A 20,637-nucleotide genomic window follows, 5' to 3' on the forward strand; every position below is an offset into this window, starting at 1 on the left:
TCACTGCAATGGATTTTTGCAATGTGCAAATCACACAAGTAAAGAAAGCTCCAGAAATATTCCACTGGAAGAAGGCTTAACAAGCCTCTACATCAGTGGTTCTCAACCTTTTGCTTTCCACTCACATTCCACTTTAAGTATTCCCTATGCCATAGGTGCTCTATGATTAGTGAGGGATTGCTTAAGGTGGTATGTGAATGGAAAGAAAAGGTTTGAAAACCATTGTTTTAATCGTACCTAATTGACTCGTTATGTGCAGGGTTTCATAACTCCAAAGGAAATGGGCCAATGACGATTTTTCTCAAGCAAAATATTTCAGTAACAATTGGGTCTGGAGCAGTGGTTCTCAACCTTCCCTTCCCACTTAAGCAATCCCGATGGCACAGGGATTACTTAAAGTGGGATGTAAGTGGAAAGCAAAAGGTTGAGTACCACTGCTCTAGTGCAATAATTTTTGATAGTTCTTCCCTTCCCATTAGAAGATTTGATTGAGAAAATTAACAGTGGTATTTAGTAGAGTAATTAATGAACTGCATTGAAATTTAATTGGCAATATCTCTCGGGGGCAGAGAGGTAACCAAAGTTCTGGGCCTGAGCCCGTCGTCAAAGTAGGGCTCAGGCCCGAAACTTTGGTTTTATAGACAATAGGAGCTGGAGTAGGCCCTTTGGCCCGTCAAGCCAGCACCACCATTTTACAGATCATGGCTGATCACTACCATCAGTACCCCTTTCCAGCCTTATCCCCATAACCCTTAACTCCTTTGCCCACTTGAACATAATCAGCGAATCTGCCTCTACCACCCTCTGTGGCAGAGGGTGGAATATATGAATCTATAAATATTGTTGCCTCCTACAGATGCTGTAGGACCTGCTGAGTTTCTCCATCGCTTTTTGTGTACGTCCTTCTATCACGGCCTCTGCATACGTGCGCGTTTCACTGGTAATATTGCTGCTTTCTTTTGGTGCTCAGCATTGAAGCTAATTTGAATGAAAAGCAGAAAATGCTGAGGACACAGCAGATAAATGAGCATCTATGGAGGTAGAAACAATCAACATCCCAGAAATAATCAGGGGCTGTATTGCCTGAAATATTTCTGTCTCCATAGATCTGGTGAATATCCCTGCTATGGCCCATGGTTCTTTTTATTTCAGATTTACAGCATCGTTAGCACCTTGCTTTTTTATTTAAAACATTTCTCCTTATTTCTTCGATCATTTGGTTAAGGCAGGGTAATATTGTCTTGATCTTATTTCTGCCTGTTTTCCTTTCATCTTTTTAGCTGGAAGATTTGGTCATCTTACAAAACTTGTTGTATTCCTTTTTGGGGAACCTTCAACTATTTTCTCTCATTACCTTCTTTCACTAAGAGTAAGTTTCTTTACCTCTTCCTTGCTATATTTTCACCATTTAAAGTTCAAAGTTCAGATTTGTTGTCAGAGTACACACGTGACATCACATACATTCCTGAGATTCTTTTTCCTGGGGGTGAGGCAGAATGACCACTTCTTGGTAGTGGAGAAAAAAAAACTGTACTCGAAGATACATATACTTGTGACAAATAAAGAAATGTAAACAAATGTGCAATTCGGAAAGAGAAAAAAATGGTGTAAAAGTAAGAGTTTGTTGTTGAGGAGTCTGACAGTGGAGGGGGAGAACCTGGTGGTGTGAATCTTGTGGCACCTGCACCTCTTTCCTCTTTCCTCATTTACTCTGAACACTAAGCATTTCGATGCCCTATAAGTGACTACACCTTGCTCAACAAGTTTTGTTACGTTGCAATTAATGTTATGCTGTACAGTATTTCACCTCAAATATTTGCTTACTAATTTTTTTTTATTTTCAGTCTGATGGAATAATCCTTCTAATCGTCCTATTAGTTTTGTTCCTTCTGTTGGCGTTGATCCTAATGTGGTGGTTTTGGCCATTATGTTGCACAGTGGTAAGTTTCCACTCCATTCTTAAATTATTAAATATTACTGTTTCACAATTATTGCACGTTATTCTGAAAATTGGTCATTTTTCCCATAATTCTGCCTAATTTTTAAAATAATCTTTTATTTCCATAAAAAAGCATTAATTTAAACTGTATATATAAGCATTCATTTTAACTGTAGATATCAACAGCAGATTTTCATTTTTGAGAGGCTAAACTGTGGGCTTGGTTTTGAATTAGATTAATGCATCTCACAAAGTTGAAACCCATTCTGCTGTTGATCACAGTTAATGGGTTTTATTTTACACAGAAATGTAGGAAATATTCTGTAAATAAAAAAAATGTGCATACTTTACCTCCGGAGTGGTCGTTTACGCAGCACTTTGACACTGCCTTCCTGTGTGGCAGAGTTTGCCGGAGGGTGAATGTCGTATTCATTAGCCCAGTTTCTTACGGAGATCCCATGGTCAATTTACACTGCAGCCACTCGGTAAAAATTGTGTAGGGGTCCTGGTGTAAAAATTACAGGATGGAATTCCGTCAGGACATTTTTCCACTGCCAGCGAAGCGGAAGATTTTGCGGAAATTTTCTGCCTCTCAGCGGCTGTGTAAAAGTGCCTACTGTTGTGTGTGTGATTAAAGTGGGAACTATTGTAAAATAAACTGACTAGTAGAAAACTGTTTATTTCTTTCAATAAAGCACATTTATTATTAGCATTTGAAAACACACAATGTGAATGAAGTAGTCATGCCTTACTTCAAAAGCAATACAATGTTTCCTGTAAAAGTGAATTTAAAAAAGGTATTCAAATTTACCATTGTTCAAAATAAGAACAGTGCTTTGATTTGTAAATGGTTTTTGTTTCCTATTTAGGTGATTAAGGAGCCACCACCTCCACCAGTCTATGAGGATGTAAGTAATACGATCGTCAATCATTTATTTAACAACAGTAATTCTAATATAAAGAAACATCCTATAGTGGCAATTAACACCACCTGAATATATAAGTGCACATCCTGTTCTGGGCACTACCACAAAAGGACATTCTTGACAAGAAGCATATCATTTGCAGTCATAATAGGCAGTGTTGAATTTCAAGTTGGTCGGTTTAAACCCATAAAGAACATCAAAATAATATGCCTTCATTTCAGGAAAGGGTTTGAGTTAGACAAAAAAAGACTCATCCTCTTGTGCAAACTGGGTCAAGGGTCAAAGATCGAACTTGGTAAAGATCATTGTCACGGCACTACTGAAGTGGGTCTCTGTGTAGTATTTGGACTGAAGATCAAAATCCTTCAACAGTGACAGGGAGGTCTGTGTTTCTGCGTTGATGACATTGAGATGCGGAAGACAGAAGCATAATATAGCATTTATCCCCACATAATGACTCGTTTGGCATGACCTATCAGAATTTGTTGCCCTGTATTTGTATGTGAATAGAACATGAATCAATGCGGATGTTAAATGCCAAGTATTAGTTTTTTTTCTTCAATTACAAAGTTCCAAGCAGAACACAGGATTCCTTTGTGAAGATGCTCTTGGTTTTTAGTTACGGCTTATTTGAAATTGAAGAACACTTTTGATATTCCCTTAAACTGATTCAGTGTTTGGCAGAACATCCAGTGAGGTTTTCCACCATCTGGCAACTGTCTTTTGTCCCTTTGCAGGACTCTGATGAAGAATCCATGGCGAAGAAAAAATGGCCAACTGTTGACGCATCATACTATGGAGGAAGAGGAGTTGGTGGAATTAAAAGGATGGAGGTTCCAAACATTCACTCAATATTTACTTTTAGAAATATTACAAGCAGTTGTTTAAAAAAATATTTTCTTACTTGTGCCATAAATGCAAAGTTCAAAGTGCATGCAGGACATCACCTACAACCCTGAGATTCTTTTTTTCCTGCGGGCCAGACAGAATTTCTACTTAAATTGTAAACAAAATTTGTCTCACTTTGGCCTGAGGTCAATTTTTCAAATGACTGAACTTTTGCCAGTAGCATGGAGGGTAGGGAAGTTCTCAGCCCCCTGCGTTTCACTCTGATATGGATGAAATTTGTATATAATTAGTCGTGTTAACCTTCTTCGAAGTCTTGTGAGTCCTGAGTTGGCTCCGTGTTGTTTTAAAACAAGGGGAGGTGCAATATAAAAATAATAATAATAATGGGCAACATTTCTGACTCTGACATTCGATCATTTACCAGATCTACTACATCCTAATTTTTACATGATAAAGGAATTAGGGGATATGGGGAGAAGGCAGGTAGGTGGAGTTAGGTCATAAATTAGATCAGCCACGATCGTATTGAATGGCGGAGCAGGCTCGATGGGCCATTTTTGGCCTACTCCTGTCCTACTTCCTATGTTCCTAATAGGAAAAATGGGCCTTCCATGCTCTAACCTCCTCAGCTTTGAGGGACAGGATCATTGGTGATTAGACATGATGAGCTGGTAGGGAGGGGGTGGAGTGGGGGGGGGCAAGTGTGCAAAGGCATTGGATAGGGTTAGGATGAACATGAGATCAGGAGCCCTAAGAACACCATTGACCGGCTTGTCTCCCCACTAACATACTGATAGTGTCAGATTCCCAACTCTCCCTTAAAAACAGTGTGAGGCAACAAGCCTTTCCAAAGATATATATGTAATCTCCAGAGTGGAGCCTATGGTTGTACAGCCTTGCACAGCCACCTGTGGAGTCGTCCAGGTTCCTTGTTGTCTCACACAGACTTATTATCTCGGTGCACTTCCCTTGATGTCTTAGATACAGGTAAGAATTTTATAATGTGTCAAAAAAGAGCACATCATTTGAGTGAATGCTCCAATTTAAAAGCCTCTATGTTGTCGCAACAGAAGACCTCGGGAACTTTCAGATGTTCACATTGTGTTTAATCATTAAAATTTAGCGTTCCTCTTGTTATTTCAGCTTGGAGATGACCCGGATGACAGATCCTCAAATCATAGCTCTTTTTTTTTGTTGAAAATTTTATTTAACTTTTCAAATTACACACAAAAAAAATAACTATAACCCCTCCCCATAACATAAAAAAAACCCACTAAAAATCCAAAAAATCTTCCCCCGATCTCCCCTCTCCCCAAAAACTTACAACAAAAACCAATATTCCCTGATTGGTGTGCCAAACTTAATACAGTTATTTAATTTCTATAGCCATATATTTCAAATATGATTCCCACGTATCAATAAAAAAAGAATAATTATTTTTTCACATTATATGTTAATTTTTCTAAATACAAACAAAACTGCAATTCAATATGCCATCTTCACAAATTTAATTATACATCATTCTTCCATGTAACAGCTATGCATTTTCTTGCTACTGCTAAAGCTAACTTTAAAAAAGCTAAATATGGTTTAGGCATTCTTGAATCAACAAATGGAACCTTATCATAACCCAATAAACATAACTTTGGATCCAATCGAATATCCATTTAAAACAAATCTCTCAAAAATGTTATAATTTCCTCCCAAAAATATTTAATTTTCTTACATGACCAAACTGAATGTGCAAAAATATCTTTTTGCTCTCTACATCTAAAACATTAATCTGTCATACTAAATCCATATCTTTTCAATTTCTCAGGAGTTAAATATAATTGATGCAAAAAATTATAATTAATCATATTATTCCTCACATTAATTAATTTTATAACACTATCAACACATTTGTGACCATTCCTCCCCTGCCAAAACAATATTTAAATCTTTTTCCCACTAACCATAGATCTGTGAGCTCGACTCAGGTTTCACTTTTTCTTGTGGCGTTAGCAGTCTGTTCACAGCTCGTATCTGTCTGTTTAATGAGGCATTCAGCAGATGTTTTGCACTGTTCCTGGGCACCTTCAAGGGGCTCTCGGTCCAGCAGGCTGTTCACTGATTGGGCCGAGCGCTAAGATGCAGGAGGATGTTATTGCAGCCTCCATCAAATAGTGGGCACTGTGTGAGGCAACACGCCTTTGCAAAGATTACGTTTATACGTAATCTCCAGAGTGGAGCCTGCAGTTGCGCAGCCGCCAGTGGACTCATCCAGGTTTCTTGTTGTCTATTATCACTGTGCCCTCAGGGTGTGCCCCCCACATTAGCCTGGAGACCCTGTTCAAATAAATGGGCTCATTCTGTATCCACTAGGGCTCTGTGCTGTCTAGGAGCACATTTCTGACTTGGACAAAAGTCGGGAGCACACTTTGGTGCAGTGGTGAGCTGTCAGTTCTCCTCTGAGCAGTAGGCTGAAGGTTAGGGTGGTCCAGCCAATTTCATTTGTGTTTAACTCAAATTCCCCATCCTAATTACGTTTTGAGTCAGAGTGGCAAGTCACTGTCACAAAAGCAGCAAGTAATTGCCATCTCCAGCAAGGTAATGATAACAGCCTATCATTCATATCCAATAGTATTATCATGACTGAGTCTCCGGTTATCGTCCTCCTGGGCCGTCACTGAACAAAAATTCAATTGGGGAGCACGGTTCACATAGCAAGTCAGCACAACGCTATTATAGTGCCAGAGATGCAGGTTCAAATCCGACACTGTGAGCAATTTGGGGGTTTCGTCCGAGTGCTCCGGTTTCTTCCCACCCTCCAAAATGTTCAACGGATTGTAAGTTAATTGGGTGGCACGGGTTCATGGGGCAGATGGGCCTGTTATTGTACTGCATGATTAAAAAACATATTAATTAAAAAATAATAAATACTATGCTACAACTCAATCTCTGGCTTAATGTATGTACTTGTCTTCAATATCACTTTCAGAAAAGCTTCTAATTTGGGAAGATACCTCTCTATATAATTAAAAACTGTTGTCAGTAATGGTGTCCATGAAACTGCCAGCTGATGCAAAACCCCAAGCTGATCCCTTGAGGGCAGGAACTCTGCCATCCTTAGTTCCTCTGGCTTGTGTTTAACTTCTAACTTCTCCATGTGTTTGGCTCTCAGCTGCTGTCAGACTCTTGTCAATCCTCCAATGCATTGTTTTAATTTAGACATACAGTACGGTAACAGGTCCTTCTGGCCCACGAGCCTGTGCCACCCAAATACACCCAATTAACCTTCAACCCGTGCATTTTTTTTGAATGGTGGGAGGAAGCTGGAGTGCCCGGAGGAAACCCACGAAGACACAGGAAAACGTACAAACTCTTTACAGACACCGCCAGATATGATCCCAGGTCACTGGTGCTGTAACAGTGTTGTGCTAACCGTGCATTGTTCGTCAATTAGAGGCAGCGAACTAAACATTGAATTGGAATAAGTTATTACTATGACCCTTTGGCATTCTGGTCTATTCTGAGGCTGCCAATTCTTGAGAAGGAAAGCATCTTTCTTCGAAGGAATTAAATACTTTTTCTGTCAAAATCACAAGATTTTATCATTTCATCACTTTTCTTCATACATCAAGAGTTGTTCTTTTATTGTGTCCAGGTACGCTGGGGTGATAAGGGTTCAACAGAAGAAGGAGCAAAATTAGAAAAACCAAAAAATGCCATCATCAAAATGCCAGATCAAGAATTTGAGCCAATGGATCCAAGGCCTTGTAAATATCGACCTTACAAACCACCACAACGGAGAAAATGGTATACACCCGTGAAGGTAATTTATTTCACCTGATGGTTATATTATAACTAAAGAAATTGAACACTAAGTAAACATGCTGCATATTATCACTTACATTCCTATTAATATTGGTCTCAGCAGCCCCAGTCTCGACCCTAGACTGTACCCATATTGACCAAATCTTTACTTGTGATGCAGCATTTAAAATGCCCCAGCTGTCAAAATGACTTTGAATTTTAAATTTAACTTTAGACATACAACACGTAATAGGCCACAAGTGCATGCTGCCCAATTTAAACCCAATTAGCCCACCCACACCCCCGGTACGTTTGAAACAGTGGGAGTAAACTGGAGCCCCTGGGGAAAACCCATGCAGACACCAGGGTGGTGGGGGGGGGGGGGGGAAGAAGGCACAAACACCTTGCAGGTAGTGCGGGACTCGAACCCCAGTCCTGATCGCTGGTGCTGCCCAAGATTGAGAATGACTATAACTGTACTTTTAAATAAACCAAATAGTGCAGTCACATGCATTTTGATGCTCATAATCACAGGTTGTTATCGATATTTAAAACATCAAATAATTTAGAACAAATCTACTATGGTTTAAATGCACGCTATTTGTCGGCTATATTGGAGACATCATGCTAATGAATGATGTGCAGCCAGTGCTGAGAAAATATGACACTACTAAGGAACAGTTGTGTCACAGATAATCTTAGCATGTAGAAAGCTGCTCGAACATGTCCGATGCTAAATACAAGCAAGGATTCAATAAGACTTAATTCATTCAGAATATTTGAAAATTAGAATTTTCCTACATGGTTCTGGTTCTTTTCAGTCTTCACAACTTTTGAAAGTATCCTCTCTGCAACCTAAACTAATTGATAAATGTGAGCATTTTTAAATATTTCAGTACACTTTTACTAACTTTTTGTAATTAATTTCCATTTAACTTAATTACGGTGACACGGTTAGCGCCACGCTGTTACTGCAGGGTTCGAATCCTGCTCTGTCTGTAAGGAGTTTGTACGTTCTTCTTGTGTCTGCATGGGTTTCCTCCGGGGGCTCTGGTTTCCTCCCACCCTTCAAAATTTACGGGGGTTTTAGGTTAATTGGGCTGCACAGGCTCATGGGCCAGAAGGACCTGTTACCATGTTGTATGTCTAATTTTTTTTTAAATTAGATTAATTTGTTTTGGGCACGATATGGTGCACTGACCATAAGACACGACAATAATCTATAAAAACTCACCACCAGATGTACCAAATGCCTTATGTACCATTGATCAATGTCAAATAAGATTAATGTGGAGTACCTTTAAGACAATGGGAATAATTTTCATTTTGGCTCTAATAGTAATGAATGACCAACATGCTTCCATTAGTTTTTTGCCAACTTAGGAAATTTAAACTCCCCTACCCTCTTCTCCGCCTTCTCCCCTCATCGTCTCTAAAATCATATCAACGTAGCTTATTGATAACCAACGGAAAAACACGTCAACTAATATTGTGATCATTTATCCAGGGAAAATTGGATGCCCTGTGGGCTCTTTTTCGCAAAGGCTATGATCACGTATCTCTGATGAGACCGCAGCCTGGAGACAAGGTAAGGTCAGCCGTTCAATACCTAAAGCACCATTACTGCTAGACTTCAAAGATTTTATGAAACTTTGCATTCTCCATCCTAATGAAATAACTAGAAATCGTAGTTTTTCACCTTGGTTTCAAAAGGTCACTGAAGTTGCATTTTTCATCCTGTTTAAAATTACTTGTTGAGGCTGACGTTTTTTTTTTAAAAAGGTGTCTGGTTAGAAAAAGTACTAAATAATACACAGAAGCAGATTCCTGGGCAAAGTATTCAGTCGTTAAAGGAATCTATGATGAAATATATTTTAATTATTTGACTAAAACCAATTTAAACATGCAGAGTTTGGATATAGACAAAGGATGTAGACAAAATCCTAACAATATAGTAAAAATACAATGCTGGAGAATCTTTGTGTTTCTACTTCAACTATGGTGTCTGAAGACTTGTGTTTTACTTCCAACGATATACCGTATAGTTCAGCGCATGAGTCGAGTCTTGAAGCCCTCAAAAAGCACTCAAAAATCAGGGGTCGACGTACAAAAATGAGACCTTAAATTCCACTCAAAAAAACCACTCGACATAGACTTGGCATATAAGATGACTCTTGAAACACCAAATTTTCAAGCTACTAGTATATTAGAAAGAAATTTTCTTTGAAAAAAAAAACGCATTTAAAATCCTACAAAATCACTATCATTGTCTGAAGCTTCAAACTTGCTTCAAACTTTCGTCATTTCGCTGGAGGCCCCATGATAACATCCACCTTCAGGCAACGTCCAACAGGTCAATCAAAGAGATTGTTTTTTGGGGGGAGGGGTTGAATTATGCATCTGACATATGATAAAACCATGAAAATGTGGACCTGACTTATCTGAAGGTTGGCTTATATGCCAAAATATACGGTATCTGTGTTCAGTACCTATGGAGTTCCTCATTCTAACCATTTCCATTTATTTCGTCAGTGAGTTTACAGTGGGGATGTTTGTACATGTTCAATTCCATTCAACTTCTGAGCAGCTTAATCAGCTCTCGGGTCAGCACAGCAAAACCAAGAGAAGATTCTGACGCGGACTGATACGTAGCAAGTAACATTCTCACCACACAAAAAAAATGTCAGATAGTGCCAATCTCCAGCAAAGGAAAAATACATCAACCTATTCTAGCCAGAAAGTGCAGGGAATACTAAATGAGTCAGGCAGAATTGACACTGAAAAAAACAGAGTTAAACTTTCAGGTTAAAGAAGCCTCATCAGAACTGGAGAAGTAAGAAAGCAAGTGTGCTTGAACTTGCGGAGTGGGAAAAGGATGTGATTGGGAGGAGACCATGGTTGCCTGGGTGAGTCAATGTTTTTGGAGCCAGCTGGTAAATGAGAGGTACAGATTACCAACATCCTCCTTATTTTCTCTATTCTTTCTCAGGGCTGCAACTGAAAACATTTTTTTCTTCTTGACATCTTCAGTTCTGGTCAATGACCTGAAATATTAACACAAGTTCTTCTGAGTACTTGAAGCCCTCCTTATTTTTATTTCAGATTCCTAACATCTGCATTTTTCTTTTGGTCTTTCACGACAAAATTCCAGGAGTAATATTAAGTTACCAACCACATTGTCGTCACTAGGGGGATGCGGACCGCATCGGGTGACTCCATTAGAGGGGTGACACCAAACTGACTTTTTGTGCAGTTTCAGAAGAAATTTATTTTCTATAAAAAAAAAATCCCTGTAGTTAGTTATAACAGCAAAAACATTTTTTGTAAGCCCAGCTTACATGTATCAATATGCCTACTCGATGCTGATCTAATTTTTGAACCTTCCAATGCGCTCCGATCAGATCTGTCATTATTCCCCAATTACAACGGGGCTTCGAATCACGTGGTTACATCTGCGCACGCTGTTGTTTTCATTGCTGTTGATGGTTATGCTTTTGTCAGATTTTCTGGTGTTTTAGCTACAATATGGCGGTCATTAATATTTGTGATTTATGAGTAACATTTAAGTCCAAAGACCATTACTAAGCTTTCTGTATGGTTTGGTATGGGAGGAGGTCCGTGGTGGGGAGGTGGGGGGGGGGGTGACTCCAACCATCAGCATAAATGGTATTGGTAGAGAATTCAACGGAAGTTATTATTGACAAACCTCTCCATTATTGATGTGGATAGTGATCTAATGGCTGATATAACACAGGGATATCAGGGATATTCCATATTATCAGCCGATATCATTACTCTATAGGAAGATGCTGCCACACAAAACGTTGACACTGTTATGAGAAATTTTTTTCAGTGCCCAGTCCTCAACAGCTTCATAATGTTGAAACCTGAGATGGTAATTGACTAAACAGTACAAGATCATTCAATTACAATTCAAGAGAAGGCCAAATAGGAATTTGTAGGTTTCCTTTTAGATTAAAGACACATTAAACTGCTGTATTCAAAGGTGAACATTCCGATAAATATAACCTGCTTAGGTTTATATGAAGCATCATATGAATGTCTCAAGTTGGGAGAGTTACCATCACCATGTGAAGTTTAAAATTGAATGATAGACAATAAAAAAGAAGGACATTAAAGGGGGAAAGTCAAAAGCTTGAGACCTTGGCATCCAAATATATTGGCTCCTTGGTATAGTCAAGCAATTAATATTGTGCATGCTCCAAGTGAGAGCAGCGCCAGTATTCCAGAGTATTGCCATGCTGAAGGAGAGAGTAGACGAAGAGTGATCTTAAAAACCCTTCCCTTGCAGCAGATTGATTTCTAGGACGAGGTCCTATTGGTGAGATTGATCCACTTTCATCGAAGTAGTACCGTCATTGCTTTATTTTGAGTTGGTCAACTTTTCAAAAGGTTGACCAGTGTGTTACGAATTAAGTGTGATTTAAAAGATTGGATTTCTCTCACTATTTTGCAACAAAACCCTTTTCCTGGACATTTAGAATGAATTGTAATGAAGAAAATTACTGTAAATCCCATAACTGATTACACGGGATGACAACGTTTTTCAAAAGGTTTGCTTCCTGAAAAAAAAAATTGGGGAATTATGATAAACTTAGACAATAGACAATAGGTGCTGGAGTAGGCCAATTGGCCCTTTGAGCCAGCACCGCCATTTATCAGATCATGGCTAATCTTTCCCTTTCAATAAGCAATCCCAGCCTTATCCCCATAACCCTTAACTCCCCTGCCCACAAGAGCCTTATCCAACTCTCTCTTAAATCTATCCAACGAATCCACTCCCACTACCCTCTGTGGCAATGTATTCCACAGACCCACAACTCTCCGGATAAAAAAAAATTCTCCTCATTTCATTCTGTCTTAAATGGCCTTCCCTGTATTCTTAAACTATGCTCCTCTAGTCCTAGTCTCAAGCCGAACACAGATTTACTGTATCACGTAGGAAGTTGGAGAAACATTTAATTTACTTTTATTGAATTTAATATGTTTAATCGCATAATGATTTTGGCATATTGCTAACTCTGGCCTAAAAATGTTTTGCCGCTGATTTTCATTTGTACTCAGCATCTGATGCCTCTGGTGTCAGTGTCCAACAATAGTCGGCCAGCGTTGGTGGATTCCGGTTGCCCCGATACTGCTTTTCCATGGTCGTAGTGCCGTGATGAATCATTTCACCATGTTCGTCACTGACTGCACCAAGATCAGCAGGGACGAAGTCCAAGTGGAAATGCAGAAAATGAATTTTCACTGATACGTTCCACTTCATGGTTTTGTATACTTAAAGCATGTTAAAAATATGACAGGAAATCACAAAAAAATAGGTCACATCCGAAAGCTGGCATGTGGTAGGAAAATTTTAAGATGATTTTCATAAAATACACCCAAAAAGTGTTCAGGAAGCAAAATCTTAATTGTCCAGTGTTATACAGCTTTTTTTTGTGTGTGAAGGAACTTAATTCCTGATCTCATTCAACAGTTGCATAATGTATGGATATCTTCTTCCTCCTAGAAATATAATTGCATTGAGCTTTCTGAATAGGCATTCAGTCCTGCTGTATCCTGTTATGTACGTCTTGTCTGACACAAACATTCTTGTTAATAATAAGCCCACTTCTTCTTCATGCCAGCTTTCTGCAATGAATACAATGAATATATTAGAGTTCCTGTCTAGCTGTAACCTGCTTAAAGATTTGCAAAAATACCACTGAAGCAAAACAGTTTAAAATCAAAACTCTTAGATGGTCAAGGTCTACATTTGTCCAAAATAGCCAAGGAGTGACTGGTAAGAGGCTGAAGAAAGAATATCTTGATGTTTAAAAAAAAGAATCGTTCTGCATGACGGACAGCTGCAAGTTTAAGAACGGCCTTTGATGTCCAGGACTGTGACAGTCAGCCAATATTTACAACCAAGTAGTTGGTGCAACTGTGTTTGAAATAGTACATGATATCATTAGTATTTCATAAAAAGTATCCCCAAAGGATCAGGTGGGCAGTTTCTTTTCATGAAGTAAGCGATTCAGCACTGATTACCACACATTCAAGCAGTTGTGACACAGTAAGAATGGCCCTCAGAGTGCACGAAGATCATTTTTCTAACTTTTCCCACATTGGTTTTAGAGCCTCCAAAGGGGAAGGGGAGTAAAAATAGATAACTTCCTGTTTTTTTTTTAAATGGCAACTTTAAAAAGTAACTTTCCACTGGAGATGAAAGCTCTGAAGTAATGTCAAGCTAGCAGGATGCGTGATCATGCTGTCAAGAGCTGGCATATGTTTTCAATTATGAAGAAATGCTAACTGTATGTAAAATCAAACTGCAAAATGTTAAAACCAAACTATCAGGATGGAAACTTATAAAAATAGGTTATCTTGATGTATTTCACATCTAATCATAAAAGCTGCTGATTAGTTTTAATGGAAATTCACTCTCTCCCAGTCTTGTCATCTCATTAATGTAGTTCATCATTTGCGAGTCGCCAGTGCCTTTTTAAGTCAAGACATGGATAGACATTTATAAACCATTCCGAAAGAGTTAAATGGAATGAAATACAAATTCTTTAAACATTCGAGAGTAGAACAGTTTAATTTTATCAGTATATGTTCTATTTTATTTCAACTCCAATATATTCAAAGATGTACTGTTCATTAGTATTTCATTAAACTCCAAATACCAGCCATGAGCATTGTTTTGCATTAAGGTTAATATGATATTGCCTGTAATTAAGGCATTTGACAAAGATAAAGTGCTCAGAAACTGAAAAAGGAGCAACAAATTGACTGTGTATCTTTCCCTCTATTTCAGACGCACTTTGCTTTATTTCTGTCCAAAAGAGTTCCCTGTTCTCCTTATCCCTTCCGGTTTTGCCTGATATATAAACAAACTATGGAGATTGTTTTCCTGTCAAGGATTATCTTCAAAGAATTCCAAGCTTCACAGTTCATCAGTGTTTGTGAGGTTTTTAAAGTGGATATGTTTTGTTCAGATCCAATTTAAGAATTTATTTTTTAGAATTCAGACATACTGCAAGGTAACAGGCCAATTTACACCCAATTGACTTACACCCCCGGTACATTTTGATCGGTGGGAGCCACTGGGGAAACCCCACGCAGGCACAGGGAGAACATACAAACTCCTTACAGACAGCGTGGGATTCAAACCCTGGTCCTGATCACTGGCGCTGTAAAGGTGTTGTGCTAGCCGATTCACCAACTGTGCCATGCCAGGAACTTTATGAACCCCACGATTCCCATATTCTTTATAAACAGTTCTCAACGTCTCTTTTGACATGTTCATGCACACCCTTTAAACCAAGTTGATTCACTTCATATTTCTCAGCACTGAATTTCATCGGTCACTGTCTGCCCACTCAGCCAGATTTTCTGTGGCTTCTTGCAGACTATCCTCCTCACTGACTGCCACACATTCAAGCATATGCAACCACCATTGTATTAACTCAAAAGAGCGCAAGCCATGTGAGAGATGAGCTATATGAAAGGACAAAGCTGCAGTTAGTAAAGGTATGAGTAGTATTTAGCTTGGTTGTTATTTTTCTGGTGGCTTTTACTTTTGCCTTTGTAGCCAGGCAGAGGCCATGATCGCAAGCAGCAGTTAGTGTGATGGTTAACGCAAGAGTTTGGGGACCGGGGTTCGAACCCCGCACTGTCTGTAGGGAGTTTGTACGTTCTCCCAGTATTAGCGTGGGTTTGCCCCAGGGGCTCTGGTATCCTCCCTCCGTTCGAAATGTACCGGGGGCTTGTAGGTTCATGGGGTGTAAATTAGGCAGCATGGTCAAAATGGTCTGTTTTCATGCTGTATGTCTAAATTTAAAATTAAAATTTAATTTAAGCAAATGAGACAGGAGTGGGAGTGGCCCGTTCAGCCTCTTTCAGACAATATCACTGGCATTATATTTCTGATCTGATTCCCTAAATATTCAGAAATCTAACAATCCCTGAGCTTTCTCAGAGAATTCCCAAGCCCTCAGTATAACACACCACCAGTGAATCTCAGTTCACTGCAGCCCCCCGCCCCCCCCCCACTCCAAGTTTATGGACCATCTTCCCTGTGAAGCAATGAAGTTTTGGTGTCTTTCATTCTTCTCTCCTACTTACTACATAAAAAAAACAAATAAAAATTATGTTATGCGAAGTGAAAGAAGATGAGGCTTTTACTTAAATGTGGCGTGGCCCCCACCCCCAGGAGGGCCTTGGGGCCTCGGTTGAGAATGGCTGGCCTAAGATATTCTTACATACTGTAGCTATAAAGGACTGTAGGAGTATAAAGTGCAAATTCAGATCATTAGTTTAAATAAAATTGTAGGAACTAAGAGATCCAAACTAATGGGCGATACATTTAAAACTCAGTTGAAAAGGTTGTCATACAGAGAGCGATATGGAAAAACATGATGTTGGAGAAACTCAGCAGGTCAAACAGTGGACTTTATAGAGCAAAGATCAAGATACATCAGGTTTGAGCCTTTCATCAAGGTGCAATGATTTAGTGATTCATTGTGATTAGTGCTTGGAACAAACTCTAGATTAGAGAAGGAGAAGGGAGACCTGGTTCCATGTGCAGTGTGCAGCATTTAGAATGGATTGAGTAAGATAAGGCAAACAATCACCGTCACTTGTGACTAGCTTTTGATTCTGCGATTGACAATGTTTTCTTTAAGAGCGCCATTATAATTGTGATGTGTTTCCATAACTGCAATTGTAGGTAAGAACATTTATAGTTAGAGTTACACAAAGAAGACCAGCCCAGATAGTGCATGCTGGCTTTCTGAGTTTACCCCATTTGCCTGCATTTGGTTCATATCCAAGCACTTCCTATCCATAAATCTGCCCAAATGTCTTTTGAATGTGGCCCATCTTTACAGTTCTGGCACTTCATTCCAGATACAGACCGTGCTCTGAGTGAAAGCATTGCTTCTCACGAGATCCCTCCTAAATCCTCTCACTTTAAACCCATGCCCTCCAGTTCTAGAATCAGCTGCTCTGGGGGTGGGGGGGTGGTGGGGGGGAGAAAAAGACTGAGCATTCCCTTTACTCCAGCTCATCGTGATTTTGTAAACCTCTGTAGACCTCGCTTGCTCCAGCAAACAAGGGCACAGTCTATAGAACCCAGTCGGAGGATGAGGGGAGACGTGACCAAGGTCTACAAAATTATGAGGAGTAGAATAAATGCCAGCAGGATTATTCCACTGTGGGTGGCTGAGATGAGAAGATGGCTTAAGGGAGAAATGTTTAAAGGGAACATTCAAGGGGACTTCTTCACGCAGCAAGTGTGGAGTGAGCTGCCAGCCAAAGTAGTGAATGCAGGCTCAACTTTGAGATTGTGGATAGGTACATGGATCGGAGGGGTACCAAGCCCTATGGTCTGAGTGCAGGTCAATGAGACGAGGCAGAATAATAGTTCAGCTTGGGCTAGATGGGCCAAAGGGCAGTTGTGTTCTAAGGTTCTTAAACTCTCCCTATATATAACTCATCCCCTCCAGTCCCAGCTGCATCCTTTCCTCTGCCAGTTTATTGATGTCCTCCCTGTAGCTGGGATGTCCAGAACACTGCACATGGTATTCCAAATGTACTGTTGAGATGCTTGCTTTTGGGCTTGAGAAAAAAGATAAAAATAAGTCTTGCTCTATCGAGATATATTTGCGACATTAGTTAGGAACAAAATAATCTGCGATGCAGATTCCAAAGCAAATAATTTTATGCACAGATAACACAGTAACATTTTGAGGTATATTCTCTAATGGAATGTTTAACAAGAGCAAGGGAAGATGACAACTATGCACAGAAGTTGTCACGGGAGTAAACTCTGAAAATGCATTACTGCTTTCTTAGAACAGCTGAATGAAATGGCTTCATGTATTGTTAACAGAAGTTGCTTTGAGGTAATTTACAATACAACCCAGCATCTAGGTGGTCCTCATGAAACAAATACTTCAATAGATAGACCTAAGGGGACATGAGACCATTCACAGGATGATAATTAGGGTCTGGCATTCAAGCGTGATGTCCTTAGGAAAGGACTAAACAAATTGTTGTGATTGATTGGGTTTAAGTCAGGATGAAGGTAATGCCTGCTGCCTCAGCACTTGGGCAGAGAAAAGGCAAATTTCTGAGCAGCGCAGCCATCAGCCAAACACAAGGATGAACATATGGGAAAGAACAGAATGGGGCAGCATGAATACAGCACAGATGTGAGTGGAGGTAAGGGAGTTGTTCCATATGGTGCCTTACTGGTCTTCAGTTGGTCATGAATTGCAACAAGCTTCAGTTCAAGGCAAGCATAGAGATTTTACTGTCAGAGCTAATGATGGAAGTGAGAAGAGCAGAATGTTAGCAGACTGATAATCTGCTTTGTAGGGAAGGCAGCTTGGGCTACTAACTGCAAACTGGGAAATAGAAAGGTGTCACAGTCAGGATCCAACACCTTACTTTTAAAGATTCAATGCATACCAGACGGCAAAAGACCAATATGCCAGGGGTATTGCATTAGAGTAATCATTACCCGTCACACCTAATTAATCTCTTTACAAAATCAGAGTGGAGGAGAGGTTAATTGCCAATTAAGTTATATGTAGTGCAACTGAGCACAAAAGAAAGATGTAAATTGATAAATCTATGTATTATGTTGTCCTTTTTGCATTTTAATTTAACATGTTTAAAAGAAACACAGGGCATCGTACGAGGTTAGCGCAACGCGATTACAAGCGCCAGCGACCCTGGTTTGAATCGGGCAGTGCCTGTAAGGAGTTGCGTTTTCTCCGGATGCTCCAGTTTCCTCCCCATCCTTCAAAACGTAGGGGATTGTTGGTCATTTGAGGACCATGGGAAGGGCCCGTTACTGTGATGTTTATCTACATTCAAAATTTGTTCAGAGACCATTAAGTAGTAGATTTTTTAAAAAATATTGAACATTATGATCAAATCAAAATTAAATTGCTCTGTAAAGAATTCCCAGTTGAACCATGACATTTGCTTGGTAAGATTTTGTCTGCTCGCTCAAAGTCCATTTAGGCCACAAGAGAATTTTTGAAAATGTCCACATTTTTGTTTAATATATTTTGCACCAGTTGAATCTGATTATGAGGTGCCAGGAAACATCTGCAAAGGGTACATTCATTAAAAAGGGTTGTAGTCAGCATGACTTGCTGATATAAATTAGCCTCTTAAATCCCATCTAACTCATTTACGTTGCACAATGGGTTATTACAATGCCTTCAGATGCTGTTGAGTAACATAAGGCATCTCTCATGCTGACAAAGCATTCACTTGCATGCATTCCATTCAGCCCATCGAGTTTGAAACTCACAAGGAGACTGCAATCTTGCAATTCTTAATTGGTTGTTTGTCACTCAATTAACGTGCCTTTCAATTGGCTTCTTGACCAAAGAAAATTTTCTTTTAAGTACTGACGCTGTTCTTTTTTTTTGCTGAAGTAAAAATCCAAAATTCTGATATGTTGAAATATCATTTAATAGAGATTTAAAATTAATTAATACAATAACTTTGTTTAATAGATAAACCTACATCAGATAGAAGAAACAATGTATTTCTGTCAAAGCTTGATGCATATGTTGATGGGCATGATCTGACTTGAAACCATTTGACCGTCAGAGAAACTGCATCCTTGTGGGAAAGAAGAATAATTGACGTTAGACAGATTTTATCACAAATCCTGTTTCAGTCATGTTGTAGTTTGCTGGAATATTTCACAGTGCGTAGGCATGTTAGAACACTGTTGATTTCACTTAAAGCAGCAAGACATTCCTCTTTCTCATTTGCAAAAGTCCTAAGAGTGTGCCAAACAAAGAAGGGAATCTTTTCTGTCACAATATGGCTCGTGGCCTTTAAACTCTCCATCTGTTTGTCTGACAAGTAATCAAAGTGTGTGGCAGAAGCTGGCAGCATGTTGACGGCCCTCTCGCTTTAACTGAAGTGAGAATAATTTGAACAGATTCATGGTTTCTTACTTGATTGTACACCAGTGATGGGTTAGCTATGATTTTTTTTTACTACTGAGTATTTTTGTGTTTGATTAACATGGCATGAAATGAGCACAGACACGTTGGAACGTGGCGATATTCCCTAATCAGTGCATTGCCCAAAGGAACATTTAACCTGGTACAGTTATTTTTAACTGTGATTTTAATTAATATACAAATAAGGTGAGGTGTATTATTGAAATTAAATTCTTGCTGAGTTGAATATGTAGCCAAATATGGTTGGATTTCCATTCAGGTTGGAAGTGGTCAAACGTGGCTACGTTATCGTTAGTTTCATGTGGCAATGCCTGAAATGTTTTGCTTGTATCATCTTATAATGAAATTGTGTTTACAGGTAGTAATTTCAATGATGCCGTGCTCCCAAATCAAGAACAAATAGATATAATAAAAGCCTGCCCCATAGCAAGCGCACGCATTTATTTTTACAGACATATTATGAAAGCATTTCCTTCATTACAGTTCCCACACTTAAACCAGTGCACATCAAACAGAGGGAAAATATGAGTGGTTTAAGTTTCTTCCCCTCTCTTATCAGTATGACTGAACTCTTATAAGTAAAATTACGTTGCTTTTGCACTGATTTATCTGAAATTTTTCTCTGTAACACAGGCATGGCCAAACTTCCTCAATGTAAGAGCCACATAACGATAAACTTCAGATGTTTGAGAGCGTCAAGACATGAAAAGATATTACAGACACATTTTTACCCTTAACTGCACATCTTGTTACAAAACCTTTATATAAATAATAATACATCTACGTTATAATATTCATTCATGTATCTAGTTTTTAAACTGATAATTTATTAGGTTCAATAATCAAAAAGTACACATACCATATATGCAAGTGTAAATGAATTTTTTGGACTTTTTTCAGGGTGAAATGTAGGGGGTTGACTATTACACACACATTACTTTTGATCGCACTTAGCACCTGTGCTGTTCAGGGCATTGGGAGCTCGGATGAGTGAGTGGGCCAAGGCTTTGGCGAGAGTTTACGGTCAGGTGTTGGGAACGCCGGTGGCCGTGCTCTAGGAGGCAAGAGCCTGTGGTCAGGAGGGCAGCCGAGGCCTAGGCAAGAGTCAGCAGTTGGGGTGTCA

The 20,637-nt window shown here is 39.3% G+C and overlaps 1 protein-coding gene across 2 annotated transcripts in view; it reads left to right on the plus strand.

Moving 5' to 3' along the window:
- Window positions 1-20,637, plus strand: part of LOC138736330 (anthrax toxin receptor 1-like) — a 71,503-nt gene that overhangs the window by 43,285 nt on the left and 7,581 nt on the right. For both annotated transcript variants that reach the window (XM_069885660.1, XM_069885661.1), the window contains exons 13-17: window positions 1,845-1,940; window positions 2,809-2,847; window positions 3,603-3,698; window positions 7,361-7,528; window positions 9,017-9,097. In XM_069885660.1, the coding sequence (XP_069741761.1) occupies window positions 1,845-1,940; window positions 2,809-2,847; window positions 3,603-3,698; window positions 7,361-7,528; window positions 9,017-9,097 (480 nt within the window). The remainder of the gene's footprint in view (window positions 1-1,844; window positions 1,941-2,808; window positions 2,848-3,602; window positions 3,699-7,360; window positions 7,529-9,016; window positions 9,098-20,637) is intronic.

This window comes from Narcine bancroftii, chromosome 6, assembly GCF_036971445.1.
Source record: "Narcine bancroftii isolate sNarBan1 chromosome 6, sNarBan1.hap1, whole genome shotgun sequence".
Classification (NCBI taxonomy): domain Eukaryota; kingdom Metazoa; phylum Chordata; class Chondrichthyes; order Torpediniformes; family Narcinidae; genus Narcine; species Narcine bancroftii.